The sequence below is a fragment of the Vicugna pacos genome, chromosome 6, assembly GCF_048564905.1.
Source record: "Vicugna pacos chromosome 6, VicPac4, whole genome shotgun sequence".
NCBI classification, from domain to species: domain Eukaryota; kingdom Metazoa; phylum Chordata; class Mammalia; order Artiodactyla; family Camelidae; genus Vicugna; species Vicugna pacos.
Window position 1 is genome coordinate 50,023,110 of NC_132992.1, and position 23,367 is coordinate 50,046,476.

At 35.3% G+C, this 23,367-nt stretch overlaps 1 protein-coding gene across 1 annotated transcript; it reads right to left on the reverse strand.

Moving 5' to 3' along the window:
• Window positions 1-20,656: 20,656 nt before the first annotated feature.
• On the reverse strand, window positions 20,657-21,763 carry RPL10L (ribosomal protein L10 like). Its single transcript, XM_006199810.4, has one exon. The coding sequence runs from the start codon at window positions 21,735-21,737 to the stop codon at window positions 21,093-21,095; it is 645 nt and encodes a 214-aa protein (XP_006199872.1). The 5' UTR covers window positions 21,738-21,763; the 3' UTR covers window positions 20,657-21,092.
• Window positions 21,764-23,367: the final 1,604 nt, after the last annotated feature.

Consider the following 23,367-nt stretch of genomic DNA (forward strand, 5'->3'; position numbering starts at 1 on the left):
ATTTGTCTCTCCAAAGAATTCAGTCTCAGTAATGTAAGATGTGAAGAGGTTAGAAAGTATTACCTTTTTGCATTTTAACATTTTGCTTAGTTTTCCAGGCATTATGCTGCCTAAACCGTTACTCTTAAAGAAAACAAAACCAAAACCAAAAAAAAAAAAAAAAAAAAACAAACAGCCTCTGAAGCCTTTCTCCAAACAAAATCTTTAGGGAAAGCAAATGCATAGACGACAGCCACTGGAGTTTCTCTGATCGAAAAAGGAGAGGATTTGGTAGCGTTTCAGTCCTGTGCCCACGTGCCTGCACCACCTGGAGTCATTTCTGCACCCTTAGGTGCAGACTTCAAAGGACTTCAAAGCACAGGCCATGATAAAGCAAACTCACTTCATAAGCGGGCAGCCTACTTATCTTTATAGTTTTCCACGCACACGAGAGGGGTTTTGTCTTAGGCCTTCTGGTATCTTGGTCCACACACCAGCGCCTGGCCTGGCCTTCACTTTCCATGTTCTAACAGGGCCAATGATAGCCTCAGTAAAAGTGCCTTCTGCCTACACGCAGGCTCCACTGGTTTGAAAGAGCTCCTGTTCTGGAGTCTGTATTTCAGCCGTGCATGTAGCACAGCTGTGAGAGAGCTGTTCTTGCTGCTTAGCATGTGGTCCGTTGGCTCTCTAGTTCCCTATTGCGAGTTAATCTACTCAAAGCATAGCCCCCTTTTGTTCTCCCTTTCATGGTTAGATCTTGATGAGATACAGGTTTTCCAGGCAGTAATATATTGCTTAATCACAAGAAAGTTTAGCTTCATGAAGAGGCCTACATAAAAGACATGAAATAAAAATGTTAGAAAATTCAACCCCAAAGTTATTGCAAATGTTTCTTCTCAATCATGTACACTCCAAGCAAAAACATATGAAGTCTTTACTTAAGTATTTCAATTTGCCACATCACTTGGCATGTACAGTTGGGTTCATATATGCTCAAAGATTTTTTCAGATTTTCTTCTGATCTTTAAAAGAAAATAGTTTTATGTCTCATATCATTTCATAATTTTCAGGGAGTCCCAACACATCTGTGATTTTCTAAGTAATCCTCTATTACAATTTAAAATATATCCATCTCCTTTCAAGAAAATTCCTTGTACTTACCTGCAGAAAATCTGTAAAGTACACACAAAGTATGTCAAAATACTATGTGAGGTATTTTCCCACAGGAATTTGAAATTACATTATTACTAAAGACAACACAACCATATTTATATACATGTAAACAAGATTAAATGGAAGTAATCAATGTCTAAGAGTAAAGACTGCATATCTCAGTCATTCAGACTTGGACACATTGAGTCAATTTCTCTTTCTCTTTGGCCCTCTACATACATTCATTTCTCAATCAATTCTGCATCCTCTGAAAGTCAGTTCTTTCTAAAGTAATGCTGTTCTTGTGATCTCTTGCTTGAACTCCTTTATCAGCTTATCATTATTCTCCTTCCACATATAATTTATCATACCTTCTATAGCTAACAATTTCTTGAGGCAAAATTATGATCACAGTCCTACTCCAAGCCGAAAGGTTTTCTTACTTTTTATGACCAACAGAGTAAAATATGTTACAGGTAACAGTCTAATCCCAGTCACCTCTTTCTGTCATGTCTGCATAATTGCAACAAACTCTTCACTAACATTTGCACAGTGAAGCACTGTGCTTTATCCATTTAGGTCTTGACCGCTTATGTCTTAGCTCCACACATTTACTTGGAATGCTCTTCCTTTCATCGCCAAACCAGAATTTAATGCATCCTTGATGATCTAACTTACATTCAACTTCATGCTTTAAGATTTACCTCTACATCTCAGCAGGAAACAACAGCAGCAATAACAAACTATTCTCTGCACTTTATTTGAAATATGGACTTTGTTAAGTTATGTCATGTGTTCACCCTCTGCATATACGTCTTAGCTTCCCATTGTAAGCTATAAACTCCTGAAGCATAGGGAACAGGCTTCATTTATGCTTGCATCTTTGCTCAGCACAGTTCTTAATAGGCACTCATGGAACACTTGTTGAGTTGAATTATTTAATGACATATGAAATGTCCCAACTAGAACAGTACATGTGAGTTTTTTTCTTGTCCATGTTAACTTCACTTTAAAGGTGATTTAACTCTCTCATTGTACCTTAGGGAGTCTTTCTTAGATCTACACGCTGCATTCTTCCTGAACTCACTCATTCTATTTATGAAATCTTCTTCACATCCTTTACTTCAGGTATGCCCCCCTCAAAAAAATTCTCTTTGAACTTGTTGCTTTGTATTTTCTTTCATTCCCCAGTGTTCCAAGGGAGCTTCATCTTTCACTCAAAAAGCTCTCTGCCGTTCTTTGCCATCCCTTTTTCATCCCTTCACACACACACACACACACACACACACACACGCACACTATTATGGGACTAGGAAGTCAAGACTAGTCCAAAAATAAAATAAAAATTTATTACTTTTGTTATTGTGGTATTGTAAAGCAAAACCTCTCCATTTTTCTCCTTCCTACTTAGGGAAAAGCCGTCTTCTTCCCTGCTGTATGTTTCTTTATCTTGTGTGTCTTACACTTCACTTTTGACACTTCTAGTTACCAGACGTGTGGAAGTTTTTCCCCCACACCAACAAGTAATTCTTGGACACCAGCTGAGTGTCCTGCTATTTAACTTAATTCTGATACTATTTACCCAGAGATAACATCAGATCACATAGGTTAAGGGCTCAGTTCCATAACACTGAGACTGCTCCCCCTCCACACACACACACACACACACACACAGTCTCACACTTCAGATACTAGTCATAAGCCCAGATTATCACCTGTGCTTCTGACCAACTGGCTATAAATCAGAGGTTCCTTTGACCTCCCTCCTTAATTTTGATTAATTCGTTAGAGTGGTTCACAGAACTCAAGGAAACACTTATGTTTGCCAGTTTATTAAAGGATAAGATAAAGGATACAGATGAAGAGCCAGATGAAGAGATACATAGATAGGGCGAGGATCCAGAGCACAGGGGTTTCTGTACCTGTGGAGTTAGGGGTGTTACCCTCCCAGCATGTGGATGTGTTCACTAATCTGGAAGCCCTCTAAATCCCATACTACTGGGATTTTATGGAGGCTTCCTGATGTAGGCATGATCAGTTAGTTATTCCATTTCCAGCCCCTCTCCCCTCTTTGCAGGATGGATGATAGGTTGAAAATTCAAAGCTTCTAATCATGGCTTGGTCCTCCTGGTTCTCAGTCCCCATCCAGGAGACATCAAGGAGCTGATCCAAAGTTGCCTCATTAGAACAAAAGATGCTCCCAAGTGCTCTTATCACTTAGGAATTTAAAAGAGTTTTAGGAGCTCTGCGCCAGGAATCAGGGGTATATGTATATTCATTCGATTATCTCACAGATATGACTATCCTATTTTCCTGGTTGAATATTTTAGATATAAAATATAGTATTCTTAATGACTAGCAATAAGATTCAGGAGAAACATGAAATGATTATTAATTTTACTTAGATGTGAAGCAAGAAATAAAAATAAATTCCAAGAAAAAACAAGCAAGTTTGAGTAGGAGAGAAATAAGTAAAAGAAAGTATTGTTTCATATTCAATTACCATTTATTACTGTTTTTCCCATTTTTTTTCCATGTTGGATCCTTTTCTATTTTGCTCGCATTTTGCCTCTGTGATCTTTAATATTTCGTTGCTTGTTCTCCTTCTTTTCAAGAAGTAAATATTTCTCAAAATACAAACACACACACACACACACTTAGGCTTGTTCAAGTGAAGATTTGAAGGATGTCAACTCTGCTTAAGCTGATGTTTTGCATCCTTCACATTCTGGTTCATTCCTAGAAAAAAAGAGGAAATTGTAGGGAGGTTTAAATCAGGTATGCAAAAAAGAAATCAGCTAATTTAAGAAGATATCCCCAAGATTATGTACAAAGTGAGTTTCTGAACATTAAAACAATCTTCAAAGTGATTTTGATAATTTCCAAGCCAAAGAGAAGGGACATTTTGTATTAGTGATTTAAAAAGTCTTTTTTTTTATTATTCTTACATCTACTCCTAGAGTTGACCAGATTATTAGATGGATATCTTTATACATGTGGAAGAGGAAATGGCCAGATGGTTCCACTGAGCCATGTTAAATGTCAAGAGAACTTTTTCAGTAGTAATTACATCTTGATTGAACATTTGTGGGTTAAGCTCAGAAAGTAGCATGTGAACAAAAGAGGCATAAAAATGCAGGATAAAATTAGTATACTAATTTGTGGAGTCTGAGGTAGGGAGACAAATGAAAAAGCAGAAAAACTAGAAGGCATACCTGGTGGGAGACAAGTACAAAGGTCAAAGGGTTGAAGTAAATCATAATGGACCAGAAATACTCAGATAAGAAAAGAAATAGAGGTAGAGATAAATATATGTAATATATATATTTAAATATATATGTATATATATATAGAGAGAGAGATCAATGCTTAATTAGGACAAATTTGAAGCCTCAAAACAGAGGATCAATAAGGTAGAATGGAGTGAAAAAATCAAAGAAAAGACTAAAGCAAAGCCAGAAAGCATTGAATCAAAGCAAAAGTTAATTTTATAGGTGAAGTGTTTGGGGGGGTAGGAAAAGAGAAAAGAAGATCAAAGCACAAAGGTAGAGTGGAAAAATGATGTCCAGTGGAAGAGGAAAGAAAATGCAAATGACTAACTATTTCCACTTGTAAGGTGGTGGAGAAGATGAATAAATATGGGTTAGTTTTGTAGCTCACCAAATGAGGTGAAGAATATCATTTCCATTAATCACTTTTTACATTCAGGAAAATCTGGGAAGGCAAGGTTAAAAACAACACGTGAGTATTAGAACATTAAAGAAACAGAAAGAAAATAAGTATAACTCCTGGTTAGTTTTTATCATGTAGTAAGTAACAAGAGAATGAAAATGAAAACAATTCCACTCAATAAGAGAAAGAGAAGAATAAAATGGAAGATCAAGAAGATGATCAACCTGTGAAACCCCAAGACTAGAAACAAATATTTGGGAATTTGTTGATTTTCAAGAAATAATTTGTATAATTATGTTTTTATGACAGTTTAAAAAATAAGTATCACCACAGAGAAGCAAGGCAAAAGCAAAACTATCAGGATGGGAAAGGGGATTGTGACTATGAGGATGAGTAAAGAGGGAGAAGTCCAATGGAATAGTAAATATTTGATACAGAAAACCTCTAAAGAGAAGAATAAAGGTCTTAGATAAACAGCTGAAAGAAATAGATGTGAAAAAAAGAACGCAAACAGGACACAAACATATTAAGTACTGATTGTGCTATCCAAAATATACACAAGGTACACATAATTTGGTTACAGCTGGTTTACAGCGTTTCATCTCAACAACTCCATGAGTGGCAGAAATCTGAAAATGCTATTCCTTAGGGTTATTTTAATGAGGCCCAGCAAAGAAAAATGACTGAGGTTTGCAATCGTTTATCTGATCTGACCCTGCTGCATAGATTTGAGCTCAGGGTAGATGGCGCAGCAAACATAACGGAAAGAAAAACAAGAGGATGTGACAAAGAAAATAATAATTAGGCACATGTAAGCTTAGAGGGAGAAAGAGAAGACAGCACTTCAGTTGTCAGCAGTTTTGTACCCCAGCCACTAAGTACTGGCTAAAATCTTCCATTGAAATTCTGCCCTGCACCACTTTGTTCATTGCAAGCACAGCCATTCATCAGTCCTTTCATGCTGGTTCAATTAAATCCTATAGAGCTCCAAGGCAATGTAGCATCACGTCTGGTGAAGAATTTCAATTTCGTAAACAGGCCTGTAAATATGCTACTGTGGATAAATTGGCCATCGGGGTGATAGAGAGTAGCAAGCGAAAATGTGTGATTACAGCTAGTTTCAGCGTGCTAGCAAGCTGCTGAGCCGTTACTGTGAGCAAGACAATGTTTCTTCCTCCTCTGCTTCTCTAGTGGTTCTGCTGTTTCCATATTAGCTATCTCCAGGCAAATGCTGTTGGTCTGATTGATATTTCTCACTTAGGTACTTTCACAATAACCCTGATCTAGATTTTGTAAGAATTAAAACTAACTTACCCCTCAGACCCCTCTTTCCTCTGTCTACCATTTTCATCACATACCATCTAGGGCCTCCAGTCTTAGGGCTGCAGGAATATAGGCTGGTTTTGGTTTTGTTTTTACCCCTCAGATTAATGGCAAAATGAAGGACCCTCACTTCACTTTTTACTTTTTCTACATTGATTCTCTCGTTTTTACGTAATACACAACTGACCGTACACTGTGGAGGGGGAAAATGATTTAAAGTTTTTAGCTAAAATATGTTGTAGATAGAAGCCATACTTCCTTCAAAGCAAATAACTTCTTAAAAATCATAATATTGTTTTAAAGAAAAAAGGTTTATTTTATTCGATCAAAAATGCTTTCCTCTACTATGCTAGTGATCTCAAAAACTTGCAGCGATAAGAGCTTTGGTATTAACAGGGAGGGAAAAAAAATTTCTGTGCATGGAAATTTCTGGTACTTGTTTGTATTTATCGCACACAATGGAATTCATTCTGTCAAAAGAGACAGATGCAGGATTTTCCATGTTCAATACAATAAATAAGATGCTAAAGCCTTAAGGTTTAAGAGTTTGCAAACAGAAAATCTCCACTGGAGGCAACTATGTCATCACTTTGACATCACTAACCACAATGCACCAAATTTTAGATTTTCTCTCTCATAGATTTTTTTTCCTAATACAAAATTCATATGAAAGTGTATTTTGTGTTGAATATTGTAGGTAACATCTGTAAACCAGAAGATCTTTATAAACTTCTGTAGCCAGTTGTCAGTCAGCAACCTCTCTTGTTGCTACTTCATCTAATATTAGAAATCATAATCCCACTCACCTAAAAACTTTCTATGCTTACCTTGCACTGTTCTTTCCATTGTATTCCAGTTGTATGTCATCTGAGTAGAATCAACTCCACTGATACATTTTGTGTAAAAGTAAATATATTTGGATAGAGTTGGATTAATAATGTCCTTTAATCTAAAATCAGCCTTTTGAATTGTGGTTTTACTTTTTTGAAAAGAAGTGTGATAGAAGTGTGTTTGGGTTACAGACTGATTTCTCAGAGAAGCATTCAAAACACTTGGTTGAAAAATACATGGATGTCTTCCTTTTAAAAAAAAAAAAGGTAAGCAGGGACATGTTTTAAAGCAGAATAGCTCTCGAAATAGATGAAGAAGTGATTTTGAGCATACTAAATGGTAATACAGGCTGAGGCATGGTCCCTTTTTTTTCTGACAGTTAACCAGTGTCTAGGATTTTAATATCTTTCCTAGACCTGTGTGTCTTTTACACTGAATAGAAGTAAATGTGTTTTCATCCTTTATACAGAGTGAAAGTAACTATATATATATATCCTAATTAGGTCTATTTGAAAATATACCTGAGTCAGATAAAAGGTTTTCACAAGTCCAAGATTAGTGATTTTACAACAGATCTTAGATTTTTATCAGAACCTTCAATGAGCACTCCCAACTTTACCTGTTTTACATTCTTACAGACACTTACATAATTCTTAGAGCTAACCGGCCAAATGGCCTTACAATATTGATACAAACTGCAGTGTAATGATGAAGTGATGGGTTTACATTTGGCAGATTTGGATTGAAATCACAGCTCTGCTACTTATTGGCCATAATAATTATTTAGTGTTTATTATTTTATGATCACGGTAGGAAGCACTTTACAGAGATGACCTCATTTTAGCCTCGTCTCCAATTTCACACAAGAAGAAACTCACAGTTCAGGTACTTAAACACAACTACTAAATGGTAGAGACAGGGAAGACTTACCCAGCTCCCCACAGAAACTCGTGGGCTCTGTGCATGTACGCTCAATTGCCACATAGAAAAAGAAAGAAAAAATTTTGAATTAAGACAGCAAAGAAAGAAAGAAAGAAATAAAAACAGCTAAAATGAGGAAGTGAACTCAGACAGAAGGGTATTAGAGAGTGGAACCCTCTCCTACATGCTACTCAGACTTTTTCTTGAGCCCTGCCATAAATTTGAAAAACAAATTAATAAAGATCATATTCTTAGTTAACAATGACTTATAATAAAATTAAGAAGTGGCTTATAATTGCTTAAACAAAAGCCTTTCCCTGAAATTAAATTAAAATGTCTTCGTCTATAAAAAGGGCTTTCAAGTAATGATAAACAAGAGCAGTCTTTGAAACAAGCCCTTCAGTGCAGCAGGAGAATGTGTCACCATTAAATAAAATGCCACCTCAAAGTTCCCAGAGCTCCAAATTCACACACCAGTCGTACAATATGGATCTCATGTCTGTCCTTGAATGCATCATTTGTCCTCATCAAGAATTAACTAATATATTTAACACGCACTCATATTTATGTCTGTGTAGGAATCATAATTTTACTTGTTTTTGAAAATTATCTCAACACTGATCACAATTAAACATACAAAGCCATCATTGGTATATTTAAATCTACTTTTTTTCTTGCTCGAAACATTTCCTCTCTCCTCTAATCTTTTAAGCTATGTGTGAGTGTATATCTGTGCTTGTGTGTGTGTGTTGCAGATGACAAAGTGCATTAAGAAGATGATTTTATTCAGGCTGTTGCAATAGGGAGAGTATTCTTTAATGAGAGATAACTCAAAAAAAAAAAAAAAAGACAGGGGACCTGGGATTTTATAGAGGTAAGTAGTGGAGTCAGTAAGGTTTTGTTTACATAAAGTAGTAGGCAGGACCATGTAGTATAATGATTAAAGGTACAAACATTGATAGCAAACTTAAAAGAAAAGCAAAGAAATTATTATTTTAAAAATCAGGATAGGAGTCCCTTTAAGGGAGAGGGAAGAAATGGATCTGTGAATGATAGACAGGCTATTTCTAAGACTGGAAGTGTTTATTTCTTAACCTGGGGGATATTTTCTCTTTGTAATTTAGTCAGGAAATTACGTATATGAATGTCACAATTAACAAAAGTTCATTTCATTTTTAACTTACCAGTTGTTCTAGCAGGTATTGAGCAGCCCATCATTTACTCAGAGATCTCTAATGCCACTTTTGTACTATATCAAGTATTACATAACTGGAAGAAAATGCTAAATTCAATTCAAAAATTTGATAGTAGATTAATATCTGGTATACAAATAAAATTTCACCAAATCAATAGACATACGACATTAGCTCTTTAGAAAAATTACAAAAGACGTAAATAATCACTTCACAGAAGAAAAATAATGTATATATTTCCAAACAATATGTATATTAATGTAATTTAAATATGATAAAATCCAACATTCTTTTTTTAAAGACAGTTTTTCACAAAAGCTTTAGGCAAAACTTCTCACATCAAAATTGAACAGAAAGTATTGGGTTTTCCCATATACCTCTTGCCCCAACACACACAGCCTTGTCCATTATCAACATCCCCCATCAGAGTAGTCCATGTGTTATAACTGATGACCCTACATTGACACACCATAATAACTCAAAATCCATAGTCTGCATTACTGTTAACTCTCCATATTGTACATTCCTTGGGTTTGGACAAATGTATAATGACATGTCCGCTATTATAACAATACAAAGTATTTTCACTGACCTAAGAATTCTCTGTGCTCCACAAATTATCCCTCCACCCTAGACAAACCATGATTTTTTTTTTTTACTATTTCCATAGTTTTGCCTTTCCAGAATATCATATAGTTGGAATCATACACTTATGTAGACGATTCATATTGCCTTGGCTTTTTTCACTTAATAATATACATGTAAGTTTCCTCCATGTCTTTTCATAGCTTTATAGCTCATTTCTTTTCAGGACTGAATAATATTTCAATGTCTGGATGTGCCATGGTTTATTTATCCATTCACCTGCTAGAGGACATCTTAGTTGCTTCCAGGTTTTGGCAATTATGAATAAAGTTGTTATAAACATGAACATGCAGGTTTTTGTGTGGACATAAGTTTTTAACTCCTTTGGGATAAATACCAAGGAGCATGATTGCTTGATCTCATGGTAAGAGTATGTTTAGTTTTATAAGAAACCACCAAATTGTTCCAAAGTGTCTGTACCATTTTCTATTCCCACTAGCAATGCATGAGGGTTTCTTCTTCTCCACTTCCTTTCCAGCATTTGATGTCAGTATTCTGGATGTTGGCCATTCTAATAGGTGTGTAGTGGTATCTCATTGTTGCTTTAATTTGCATTTCCCTGATGACATATAAGGTAGAGTATCTTTTCAGATGCTTATTTGGCATCTGTATATCTTCTGTAACATTTATTGTTGATAAAAACTCTACCTTGGAATAGAAAGGAACTTATTTAATCTGATATGATATATCTATTGAATCATACAGCAAATATAAATCCAAAGGTAAATGTTAAAATCAGTCCATAAAATTAAGAACAGAACGAAGGTGCTTGCTCTATTGGGTTACAAGCCTTGTGGGGCTTCTCAAATTCCCCTGGCCCCCTTCTTCCATCTTGGTTAGCACACCTCAATTTTCAAACTTAGACAAAATACAGCATAAGACATGGGATCTGACTTCCAGAGCAGCCACCAGATAACACAAATCAGAAGTTCAGTCATCAATGGGCCTTCCCAGTGAAAAGTGAGGAACAGGAGAGGGCTAGATAAATTCTCCCTCTCTCTTCTGGAGAAGATTCTGTCATGCAATTTCTCCTTCTTTAGAAGAACCCCATATGCCAAGCAAACACACCTAATGAGCAATCTGCTGTGTCTGTTTGTGGCTCATTGTAACACATTGTATTCATTGTATTTTGTTGTTTTGCATCTGACCTTGCTTCACTTCCTTTTATTTGCCACTCACCATTGTGAACTTTCATGTCACAAAAGGAGTATCATCTCACACTCTACTTTCTGAAGGAACTGAGCTAAAATTCCTCCTCTCTCCATTTCTACTTCACATAATATTGGAGGCCCTAATAAGCAAACTAAGAATAGAAAATTATATAAAGATTGGATTGTTTAAAAAGCTTTCATAATCTGCAGAAGATATGACTACCTGTGTACAAAATACAAAATATGAAAGAACCAAAAGGATAACTCATTAGGATAAACAAAAGAGTTTAACAAGGTTATCTGTTAAAAGATCAATATATAAAATTTAGTTGTATTTCTCCATACCAGTAATGAAAGATTAGAAAATATGAACTAAAATATATAGTTTATAATAGCAGTAAAAACATATTTTTCTTGGAGTAAAATGATACATTTTCATAATAGAAAATTTATAAAATTTTATTGAATGACTTTAAGAAAATCAAAATAAATAGATCATATTAATGAAAGAAGAGATACAACATCATACACATTTGTCCAACTTGGTCTATGGACTTAATGCAGTTCAAATCAGAATCCCAACATGTTTCCTCAAAACTGACTAGCTGATTCTATTTAATATGAAAGTGCAAGGTTATTGAAGAAACATAAAAATGTGAAGGGAATAGCCCTACAATGCCGAGAATTATTAGAAAGTCATGAGAAGAAAGATAGTCTGATTAACCAGACAAAAGAAGACAGAATTGAATCCATAAATTTATGGAAAGCGATGCACTCACTCTTCAGTAAATGATACAGGACAATTGGCAATTCATAATTTAAAAAACAAAATTAGATTCTTCTCATATCACACATAAAATTTAACTACAGATTGCATACTTTAAAAATGAAAGCAAACTCATACAAACATTAGAAGGAAAGTATAGAATATGTTTAAAACCAAGAAATGGAAAAATGCTTCTTAAAGAAAATATGAGAAGTAAAAACAATAAAGGAAATGACTGATAAATCCAAATGCACTAAGCTTCATTTTAGTTCATTAAAATTCTATAAAGAAATTAAAAAGATAAGCCACAGATAAGCAGGAGATAAAAGCAACACATAAAATAGATAAAGGTCTTGTATTCAGAAGAAGTCTAAATTCAAAGGTGAGCTACAAACAGCCTTGCAGAACACTTTGACAAAGGGGAGATATGCCATTTCACAGAAGGAAATTGGATAACCAAAAAGCTTTTGAAAAGATGTAAAAAGCTCCTCAGAGAAATGCAAATTAAACATACAATTAGCTATTATTTCAAAGTTAAGAGATTGTCTAAAAGTTTAAAAAGTCAAGAAATGATAGGTATTCGGGAATGAGAACTCTCACATGTTGCTAGTGGAAGTATGCTTTGAAAGGCTTTTTGGAAAAGCACTTAGCATAACCTGGTAAGGTTGAACCAGTCTATTCCCTCCAATTCTATTCCTAGATATTTTCCCTTGAGAGATTCTTGCACTTGTATACCAGGACGTCTGTGCAATATGTGATATCCTGGAAAGCACATGGACTAGGGCAAGAACCTCTTTTCACTCTAGTTTAAAAGCAGGAATACATCCCCAAATCATGAACCCCATTTTGATCATTGATACCAGTTCTGAGTTGATCAATCTCTATATTGATAACCAGCCTGATACTTTTTTCCAGACCTGCAGGTCTTTTCTTAGTCTTGATAATACTTCTATCAGGAGTTGAAGTCCTGTGGCTTACTCCAGTTTTCAGGACTTATGTCCCTAATATCTGTTGAGAAACCTTTTTGCACTGAGATTACTAAACTTCATTGGTCTTGGAACTTCCATAGCGTTTCTCCACCAGCCTATGAAAAAGGACTAGAACTTTCTTGAAATTGTATCAGTTCTACTGACTGCTTACCAAGTGTTTCTTGTTTCTATATTTTCTATTCTTTAAAATTGTTCTACTCTCAGATAAAATTAGAACTCCATTCCCAGTGATTGTATTTCCAGATTTCACTCTGGTCTGACATATCTCACCATAGATACTCAAAATATGTAGGTTCACCTAATAAATGGAATATATCTGATCTAATAGCATACCCATCTTAAGACAGAAAGATTTACCTTTCCCATAGGTACTTCATATTTGCGTGAACAATACACTAGTTTTTTTGTTGGTAATAATGAGCCTCATTACATTATTCAGACTACATTTTGTTATAAGACTCCTCAGGGACATTGTAATCAGTTAAGAGTAAGCTTAACCAGGTCTTCTATAAATAAATTCTAATTCCTTCTTATTACATGGTAGTATTTATCAGGATTTCAGTTTTTATTCTCTTCTCAGCTCAAAACATAATGCTTGATTTGTTAAATATTACAAATTTTTAGACAAATGATTCATCTGTAAAACGTTTTGTTCCAGAAGAAGTGATTCCTTCTTTCTTCCTCTCTTTTGTTGATTGGCATGTGGTCGGATGGAATATGAAACTATTGAATCTGCTGGAGTAGTGACTTACTGACAGTCTCAAATGTGTGTTTACATATACACACACATAGAGAGACAGAGAAAGAGGATGTTTGCAAATCAGAATGTAGCATGAAGTTTTTTTGTAATTATGTGTGAGTTGGTTGCATTGGTGAGGTTAAGTTCAAAATGAAAGACAATGCCTAGGCTAGTATTCTTTATGATCTTATGATAGGAATCTATGCTTTTTTATGGCTTTAATTTATACAGTCCATTATTACATTTTAATATAACTCTTAAAATGCTTGATGATAAATACAAATGCTTTCTCTAACTTAATCATAACCTTTCATGGTTCATTAAATCTATAATAACATATACCAATATGCTTCTGTAACTTATAAGTTGGAAATAGTAAACTTTTCATTATATTTTATACTGCTATAAAATAATTATAATATGCCATGCGAATAATTATATACATAAGTAAAGTTATATCTAAATGCTTTAACCAATATATTAACGAGAAGTAAAAAGTTAAAATATGGCTAAATTGTGCAAGCTACAATAGTTATTTCACAGAAATTTTATGTGTCTTCAGTAGAAAATCAGAATTAACCTACCAGGGAATACTGAGTATTATGGCTATTAAACATTTTCACACTTGGATTCAAATGCTTCATTGTTATTGGTCTTACATAGAAAAACAACGGGTACAATGTATACTTTAAACATGAATTTTAAAGATAACATCAAAAGATTTTAAGATTCCATAAATAAAAGTAGGTACACTTTAGATTTCACTTCATGGCCAGGGTAATTATATTAATAAGCATAACTAATACACAGTGAGTTCCTTTAAATTTATAATCATTTAATAATAAACAATAATGATAATAAGCAACGTTCATTCAGAGTGAACTATGGCCGAGAAACTGTTCTCATAATTGTCATAATAGTTTTTATTCTACAGATGGGATTGTTTTGAAGTTTAGGCAACTAAAGCCTCCGGAAATTTTAATAAATTGCTCAAGGTGAAAGGAAAAGTAGAGGGCAGAACCAGGATCCAAATAAAAAGTCCATGTGTTCCAAACATTTACTTCTTCAATAGCTTTACCAAACCAATTTTCAATATTTTCCTGATTTTAATGGTCATTTCTCTATCAGCAGGAGTTTGCTCAGGGAAGCAGAAGCACTAAGAGTCATTTGCAATAAGAAAGGCATGATAGGAGGTAAACTAAGCAGAATAATGGGAGCAGCTGGGATGGGAATAATTCTGAAGGGGATAGTGGGTGATCAGATAAAAGTCACCAAAGCCACCCAACAGGGACCATGAAAAAGTCTACTGAATGCTGCTGTCTTTCTTCCTGCAGTGAGCCTAAAGTCCTTACAAGTCAGAAAGACAGGCAATTGGGAAAAAAAGAATTTAAATGCAAAGTGAAATGAAGTGTGGATAAAACTGACCCCACAGACAAATGCAACCCATGAGGGCAAACTGAACCCCAAAAGGACAATCTAGAATTGAAGTCTGTCAGTGCATCAAACTCCAACAATGTGGCGAAACACAAGTCGGTGTGCCCTTCAGCACAAATACACACATGCCTGGGTCTCAAAGAAAGTAAAGGAAAAACTCTAGCAGGGGCTATAGAAACTGAAGTTAGGCTGTTGCCATCTATCTGTGAGGTGAGTCAGCATACCAACCACAACATTCATGAACTACAGTGGTGCCTGGGGCTCTGCACCACCTTTGTGAGTATAATTGTTGTTGCTTCCCTCTGCCTTCCAAACCTCATACAAATTTCCCCTGTGATCAAGCACCCTAGAGGGAAGAAATTCTGGGAAATCTATTTTCAGCTTATGTAAGATAACACAGTAAAAAGTCATTGCATCACACAGCATTTAGATGTAAATTTTGGATAATGCAATTAAAAACTCTATTATATGAAATTTGCATATATAAAGGTAAAGTTACCATGGTATTTTACAAGGTACATACATACACCAGATTTTAAAAAATCACAAGACTTCCACCTAGCAAGGAAGATTATGGACTTTAAGTGACCTTCCCACTAATACATAACTAGATTCTGCCTATAATCTTACTTTTAATTGTGTTTCTACATTCACTAGAAAATAAATCTCAAAAGGCCTGAAAATAGAAGCAAACAAACAATAGCAAGTTGAAATTGGAGCAGAGAGCTGTGAATGGTTAGCACATTCAAGACAGGGGCATGTATTTTCCACAGACACATAACAATATATAATCCTTACAGAACTTAAATGTGTAGCAAAGTCAGAAAGCTCAGCCTGAAAACTCCACATTCTTTTTTTTTTCACTGAGGTGTAGAAGTATAGTCAGTTACAATGTGTCAATTTCTGGTGTATAGCACAATGCCCCAGTCATGCACATACATACATATATTCATTTTCATATTCATTTTCATTAAAAGTTATTACAAGATACTGAATATAGTTCCCTGTGCTATACAGAAGAAATTTTTAATCTATTTTTATATATAATGGCTAACATTTGCAAATCTCAAACTCCCAAATTTACCTCTTCCCACCCTCTTTCCCCTGGTAGCCATAAGAAACTGACTCAGACATAGAGAGTTCCACATTCTTGATCCTTCATGACAAAAGAAATTGGTTCCAGGATGGCAGCATCCCAGGGAACAGGGAAAATCCACTATAAATCCTCTCTGGTGGAAAAAATATCCAACATAGACCTTGGTATCCCAGAGAATAACTTAAGCAAAATGTAATCCAACAATAAAAAAAGTTAAAAGAATAAGAAAAGAAAAAGAAAACAAGACACTATGAAATACAAATGAAAGCAAAAACAACAAATAATAAATTTAGATCCCCTATGATTCAGATACTGAAATTATTAATTATAAAATATAAAGTATAAAAACATGAAGAAATAAATATAAAATAAATATGGATTAAAGAAAAAGAGTAATGAAAAAGTTGCTATTTTAAGAAAAAAATAAGTATAGCTTCTGAAAATAAAAAACACAGTTGCAGAAATTAAAATCTCCATGGATGGGTTAAGTAACAGACAAAAGCCAGCTAAAGAAACAATAATGAACAGAAAAACAGGATATGCAGAAAATATTCAGATTCTGTGCAAGGAAATGAAGAGATGGAAACATGAAAGAAATGTAAAGAAACATGGGGGATATGATGAATTCTAACATATATTTAATCTGAGTTCGCAAAAAAGAGAATAATGAAATTAGAGGAACAGTAATATCTGCAGAAATAACAGATGAGTGATATCCAGATCTGATAAAAGAGCAGGATCTTTACAATTATAGATGTAGAAAGACTAGGTTACAGCAACCAGGATCATGTAACAAAGAGAAAGTTAAAAAAAAAAAAGGTAGATGATAGATAGACAGATGATATATAGGGCCCTGGGACTGTGATAATGGACTGGAGTCCACTAGGGGCCCAGCAACACCTGCATCCAATACCATCTATGCCTGAAAACTTCAAGGGGCTGTGAACTGGTGGTGGGAGGAGAGACCTGGTGTTTGGCAGAAGGACACTGCTTCCTCTTTCATGATTCTCTCCTGAATACTGCATTCCGCCCGCAAAGGTTCAGTGGAGGATGATCCACAGGTGGTTTTCATGATGGATTTGTGGCCTCTAAACTTTGCAGGGGCCAATATCAGGCCCTCCATTTTATCTTTGCTCCAGAATTATGAAAATGCTTCCTGTGCTGGGGTCAGTGAATGTAGTCGAGGGTCAGCCTGGGCAGACAGTGGTACAGTCCATACCCTTCCTAGGTTATGATTCCATGCTCAGACCTGCCTCAGCACAAAGCTTGTATTTGGGATTTTTATATCATGTTGGGACCTCCTTCCCTTTGGTTATTGTAAATGGAAAAATTTCAGTCAGATTTCCTTACATATTTTTATCCATCCAATCATTTGCTTCTACATTTTTTTCTGCCTAATTACTTTGCAACATGACCAGAGGCTCAGTGCCCCTGTTGTCTGAGTGGTGTTGCTGCTTGGTTTCTTCAGTACTCTAAAATAGAGTAACCAAATGGCTTTAAAGAATATTATATATATGTATATATTATATATATATATATACATATATATCTATGCATATATAGTATACATATACATATATGTTTCAGAAGAGGAATCAGAATCCAGCATCCATCAAAGGATGTATTTAATCCTTCAAGTCCTCTCTTATCACTATCCTCCCATCCTGAGGCTATGAAAAGCAGATAGTTAGCAATACCCAGTCCCAAACTATGGCGCTGAGAGAGAAGACTAAATGAACAAAAAATAAATAAACATTTTATGAAAGGGTCACTAGAGAAACTTCACCTACAATCTTCCAGACTAAATAGAAGGTCTGGGTAGAACAGTATATATCACACATATACAGTATAGAAATAATGGCATGACAGTCATATAATCATTCTTTTGAGAAACAGGAGAAGGGAAGAAGAGAAGCAATAAATATTGAATGAAAAAAAGGTGGGTAAGGTAGATAAAATATCATTTGGAAGGGAAAAAAAGAAATAAATCTCCATAAATAAGTCATACATAGAAGATAATTGGTAAAGCACAATTACATTTTTCAAAAGGAGCTCCAAAAATAGGCGACAAAATGGAAAAATATGAAAATGGAAATTATGAAACTAAAGATAGAAAACAACAAAAACTCAAAACAGAATACTGATTCAAATTAAAACTAGAACTCAGATTACACAACTGATGGGAAGTACAGTTGCAAAACAGAATGTTAATGTTGTAAATCATGAAAAAAATTAATAACACTACAAGCAACAGAAATTAGAAACTGAGAAGCAGGGAGGCAGGAGCAAATGTAATAGTAACCATGTTAACTGTTATAAATTATTATCAACTTGGGGTACTTAATATGTAAAAGGCACAATTGTTTTCTCAATGAATTATCTCATTTAATCCTAAAAACAACCTTACAATCATAGTATCCTAATCCCATTTTATACTTGAAAATTGAGGAATGGCTATATGAAATAATTTGCCCATGTAAATACAGAAGCAGATTCAAATCCAGTGATCCTGACACCAGAGCTTCCCTTATTATCCACTGTTAAGCATGATAATGACCTCATTTTGAATTATTATTAGTGGTATATCTATTATGTAGCTGCCTTTGACTTTAATCATTACTTTTTCCATTACTTACCTTAAAAAAAAAGAATATGTAGATATTCTTAGGAAAACAATGAAGTCATTACTCCAAAGGAAAAAAAAAAAAAAACACCTATGTCATTAATATGAAGGCAGGAGATTTTGGGGGCTAAACAATCTCTCAGCTCAACCCTTAGGTCTGTAGTGACGCTTTAAGAACCAGAAAGCCCTAGCTGAATTTTGTCAGGGTGGGCAATACAAAGCTGCTGAAGTGGAAATAAAATGCCTGCCAATGTTACTGACAGCCAATTCATGTCAGAGCCAGTGTGTATATTTATAAAAATTAAGGATTCCAGGCTAAATATGCTTAGTGTAATTCCATACCTTGAGGGAGGGAGAGAAATGGTGGATTATTCAGTGATTATCTGTGGAACATGCTTTTCGAAAGTTAGTAAATTGATATGATACATGGTCCATTTTCTAACTGATTCAGTCAGTATTTTCCAAAACCTGAAGATTCCATCAACAAAATCGAAGAGTTTTATAGGGCAACATTTGCTTGAATTTAGTTAACTGTACTTGTATTTTTATTTTAAATGAGCAGACAGTTCTATTTCATTGCAGTAGTGCATGAAATTATGAATACATATGTTCCCAAATTAATTTTCCATTCTGAACAGAAATTTAGAAATAATGAAGAGCTCTGCAATACATAATTAAACTGTATTTCAGCTCAACTGTTTTATCAATTTTTTAATAACTAGAATGGTCTGGAAATACAAAAAATGCTGAAAAAACAAAATCATGGCTTGGAGAACATAAATTGGTGGGATTTTTGTCAAGAAAAATAAGTAAGTGGAAGTATTCTGCTATCAACATTAAAGAAAATGAAATTTATATATAATAGCTTATAATAGAAAACTGTAGGGAAGAGTCAAAAAATACCCCTTGATGACACCTTCCTATCAATTGTTTAATGCAGTAATTTTTAATCATTCATTTCCTTTTCATCCACCTATCTATATGCATAAACAATCATAGTTACCAATTTCTGAGGGCAAGGATGTTCATGATCTTTTACTTGGCTGCCTCCCTGTATTTAGTGAGTGAGTACAGAGTTCCAAGTTGAAGGCTAAGATGTTTGAGAAGTTTGAGACCAAAGGATGAATAATAAAGATGGAAAATATTTTTCAAATTGCATCATAGTTGTATTAACATGTGACCGAGGAACTGTTGTGTTTTGTTTGGCATTTTGATTTTTTTGAAGTGGGGTTTTTGTTTTTGAAAGACAGTGTGGTATAAACAGGACTGTACAGGAGTCAGAAGATCTGACTCAAGTATACACTCAATTACAAATTGCATAGCACTTAATTTCCTAGAAAACTTCAGTAGTTTTAAAGCATCAAATAAAACATATCGAGGGGCATGCTCCTTAAGCTGAAAAGTCCTTTCTGTGTATTCATATTATTTAGTACCTGTTATCCTTCTCATTTATACAAAATAAAAATTATAGCTTAAAACAACAACCTAGTTTTAAAATACACGAGAAGAAAATATCTTATAGTAAGAGCCTGAAAGAAGTATCAAGTCAGATGCAAAATTTTAAGATTGTCATATGTTGACTCTGAAATGTGTGATTAGTTTAAGAAATGAGGGTACTGTTTGCAACATTAAGATTTGGAAGACTAAATAACATAAAGAGCTAGAATTTTAAAATGTAGTACAGACCCAGAAATCGTAGTTTATGTAATTTTTTAAAAGAAATGAAGCGAAAAAAATGCCTATGTGATCAGTGAAACTCTTACGCAGAGCAAGCACCTACAGACTGCAGACTCTCTCTAGGGTCCTTTTAGAGCACAGATAGCTGATTTAGTGTCATTTTTCTCTTTTCTGTTGGTTCTACTGGGACTCAGATCAAGCAATATGAACTCGGTTGTCAACCTATGACCTTTTTGTGATGAAGAAAAGATTGGATTGTTGTCTGTTGAGTGTGAGATAATGTAAGGCTTGTCTGGGGAAATCTTTTGCAGTGATCCCCAACTGTTCTAAGGCTGATAACTGGAGGTGATAGGTCATTCTAAAAACAATGTGCAGAAATATATAAGGAAAACACAAGCAACGAGTTTAAGAAAAGACATATTAGTTTCAGAGAGATTACAGTTAAAATATCACTAATGCATACTATTATTTTCATACATATTGTTTATTTGCTATAACAACCAAGAATTTTTTCTCTAAATATCAGGTTTTTGTCTACTTTTTTTTTAATCCAAGATAATTATAACTGTATAATTTATGACTTCTCTACTAACAAAACTTTTGACATATTTTCCTAGACTCTCCAAGTTAATTTAAATGTGTAGGTTAGAATTGCAATAGCTCTCTCTCTATAAATGGCATACAAGTTGTTTCACTCTCACTTAAAAGGAAAATGTCATTTGCCATTAAAACTCTGGCATTAATACAAAAAGTATTTATCTCATAGTCTATATTCTAAATAAAAAGTGGATATTTTAAAATATTAAAAAATTAATAAAGTTATTTTTTGCCTGTAAGTAAAATTTATTGGTGAGCAAAAGTCAGACTAGCATGGCCAAAGTTGACAGTGTTGTCAAAGATCTCACGAGTGCAGAGCTCGCCACTTGTACAGAGGACCGCGATTGGGAACGTATTTGACTCCACAACCATCCGGGATGAGGCGCTTCTCAGCCACTTTGTCTTCAAATTCATCGGCATTAAACTTGGTAAAGCCCCACTTCTTGGAGATATGAATCTTCTGGCGGCCAGGGAACTTGAACTTGGCCCTGCGTAAGGCTTCAATCACATGTTCCTTGTTCTGCAGCTTGGTGCGGATGGACATGATGACTTGACCAATGTGGACTCTGGCCACTGTACCCTGGGGCTTTCCAAATGCACCTCGCATACCGGTCTGGAGCCTGTCGGCCCCAGCACAGGACAGCATCTTGTTGATGCGGATGACGTGGAATGGATGGAGCCGCACTCGGATGTGAAAGCCATCTCTGCCACAACTTTTCACCATGTACTTGTTGGCACAAATTCGGGCGGCCTCCAGGGCTTCAGAAGAGAGCTGCTCATATTCATCCGACACCATGTGTCCACAGAGTGGGAACTCATCCACTTTTGCCTTCTTCCGACCAAGGTCAAAAATGCGGATCTTGGGATCAGGGACACCTCGGCAGAAGCGAGACCTTGGATATGGCTTATTCTTGCAATACCGGTAACAACGAGCCGGGCGGCGGCCCATGGCGACACCAGGAATCTCTCAGAAGCGCGTGGACAAGAGCGGCTCGTTCCCACGCCTGCGCATGTGCTTTATATTCATTGCCCATCTCCCCGAGCAGGAACCATAGAGGACTGGAAGACACTCTTTCACAACGTCTCCACCATAGATTCAGTGACACTCTATGCATGCGTATGGGCTATTTGGCACATGCGCAGAACGGAAAGGCCGCTGGATGTATTCTTCTACGCTTGTGGGATGCAGGGTAACGAATTAGGCCTTGCCGCAGCTGATCGAGTTGCCACTTCCTTCCTGCTGTGCATCTTGGTCATAGAACTTTTGCTCTGAGCTTGCTTTGTCTTTAGTATAAAATATGTGTTTTCCTAGAATTTGAATGAGGAAGATCTCCCTAGCTGGTCTATATACTTTGTGTCTGATTTGTCTAAATGATCCATTTTCCAGAGCTCATATCTCCTGTTAGCATTTGTGGGTCAGTTGCTGTTTCTCAAAGTGCATGCAGTCCTCTTATGTGAGCAAAGAGGTTTTTTGGCATGCGCTCTCTGATAAGGCTCAGGAAGAGATGAGAGTAGAGGGGAAACAGGGATTGCTTTAGAAACGCAAAACTTGGGTTGTTTTATTTATTTGATATATGGAATAATTTTATTATCAAAATTGACATCCACAGAATTGAAATACCAACTGAATTTTTTAACTTAAGGCTATCTGCATTTTCGAATGTTACAGCTGCTGGGAACTATATGAAAGAGTAACTATTTTTGCTTTATTAATCTTTTACAACTTACTGAGAATGAGTTAAAATATTAGATTTTGTAAAAATATCATAATCAGAATCACAGCTGGGGAAAGAGAGAAAGAGAATTCACAAGTAGTATATAATCTCTAGTTGGATTTTTCCAGCTTTTTTTATTCCTTTGTGCTATTTCACAAATCCGTGACATAGAACAAAATCCTTCTAGTGTAAATATATTCAGCTAATGCTTTCTCCTTAGCAGGAAAGTACAAGTTGTGACAAAATAACTCCTGCCTTAAAGACAGTGGGGTTTTATAACCCCTTATTAGGGTAAAATATTAAAACTCCTAGTAAAGAGAACTTGCTTAATGCCCTTTCCTTCCTTCTAGGGTGTTAGTAAATGTTTAACAACCTGCTCATTGGGGAGTGGAGTGGGGGGACTCCTCATTTGTAGTGTTCGTTGACTTCTCCGGTATAAATACCCCATCATTAATTTCAGCCACCAATGTGATATTAATGAACATGAAGATGGGGAGAGATGCACACTCTTGAGAGCCAGTGTTAGCTGGCTCCAACATGCTACCATTTAGCTGTGGGTATCAAAGAAATAAAGAAAAAACTAACTTGACTAAAACTAATAATCATATTGTGGGCTAATACATTTTGACATGAGTAGGGAGAGATTTTATTTTGAGCCCTTAAGAAGCAGGCAGGTAAACATGTTTAGACTTGATGATTCAGCTTTGGCTGTGACAAAGTCTTTCCTCTCTGGTTTCACACTCCTGTTCCACAACCCCTGTGTAAGAAGTCTGTAGTATTCCGTGCTTACTGATTATGTATACATCAAAGCAGCCTTGAAGTACTTAGAATTACCATTGGACAGTATTAGGGTTACAGTCAAAC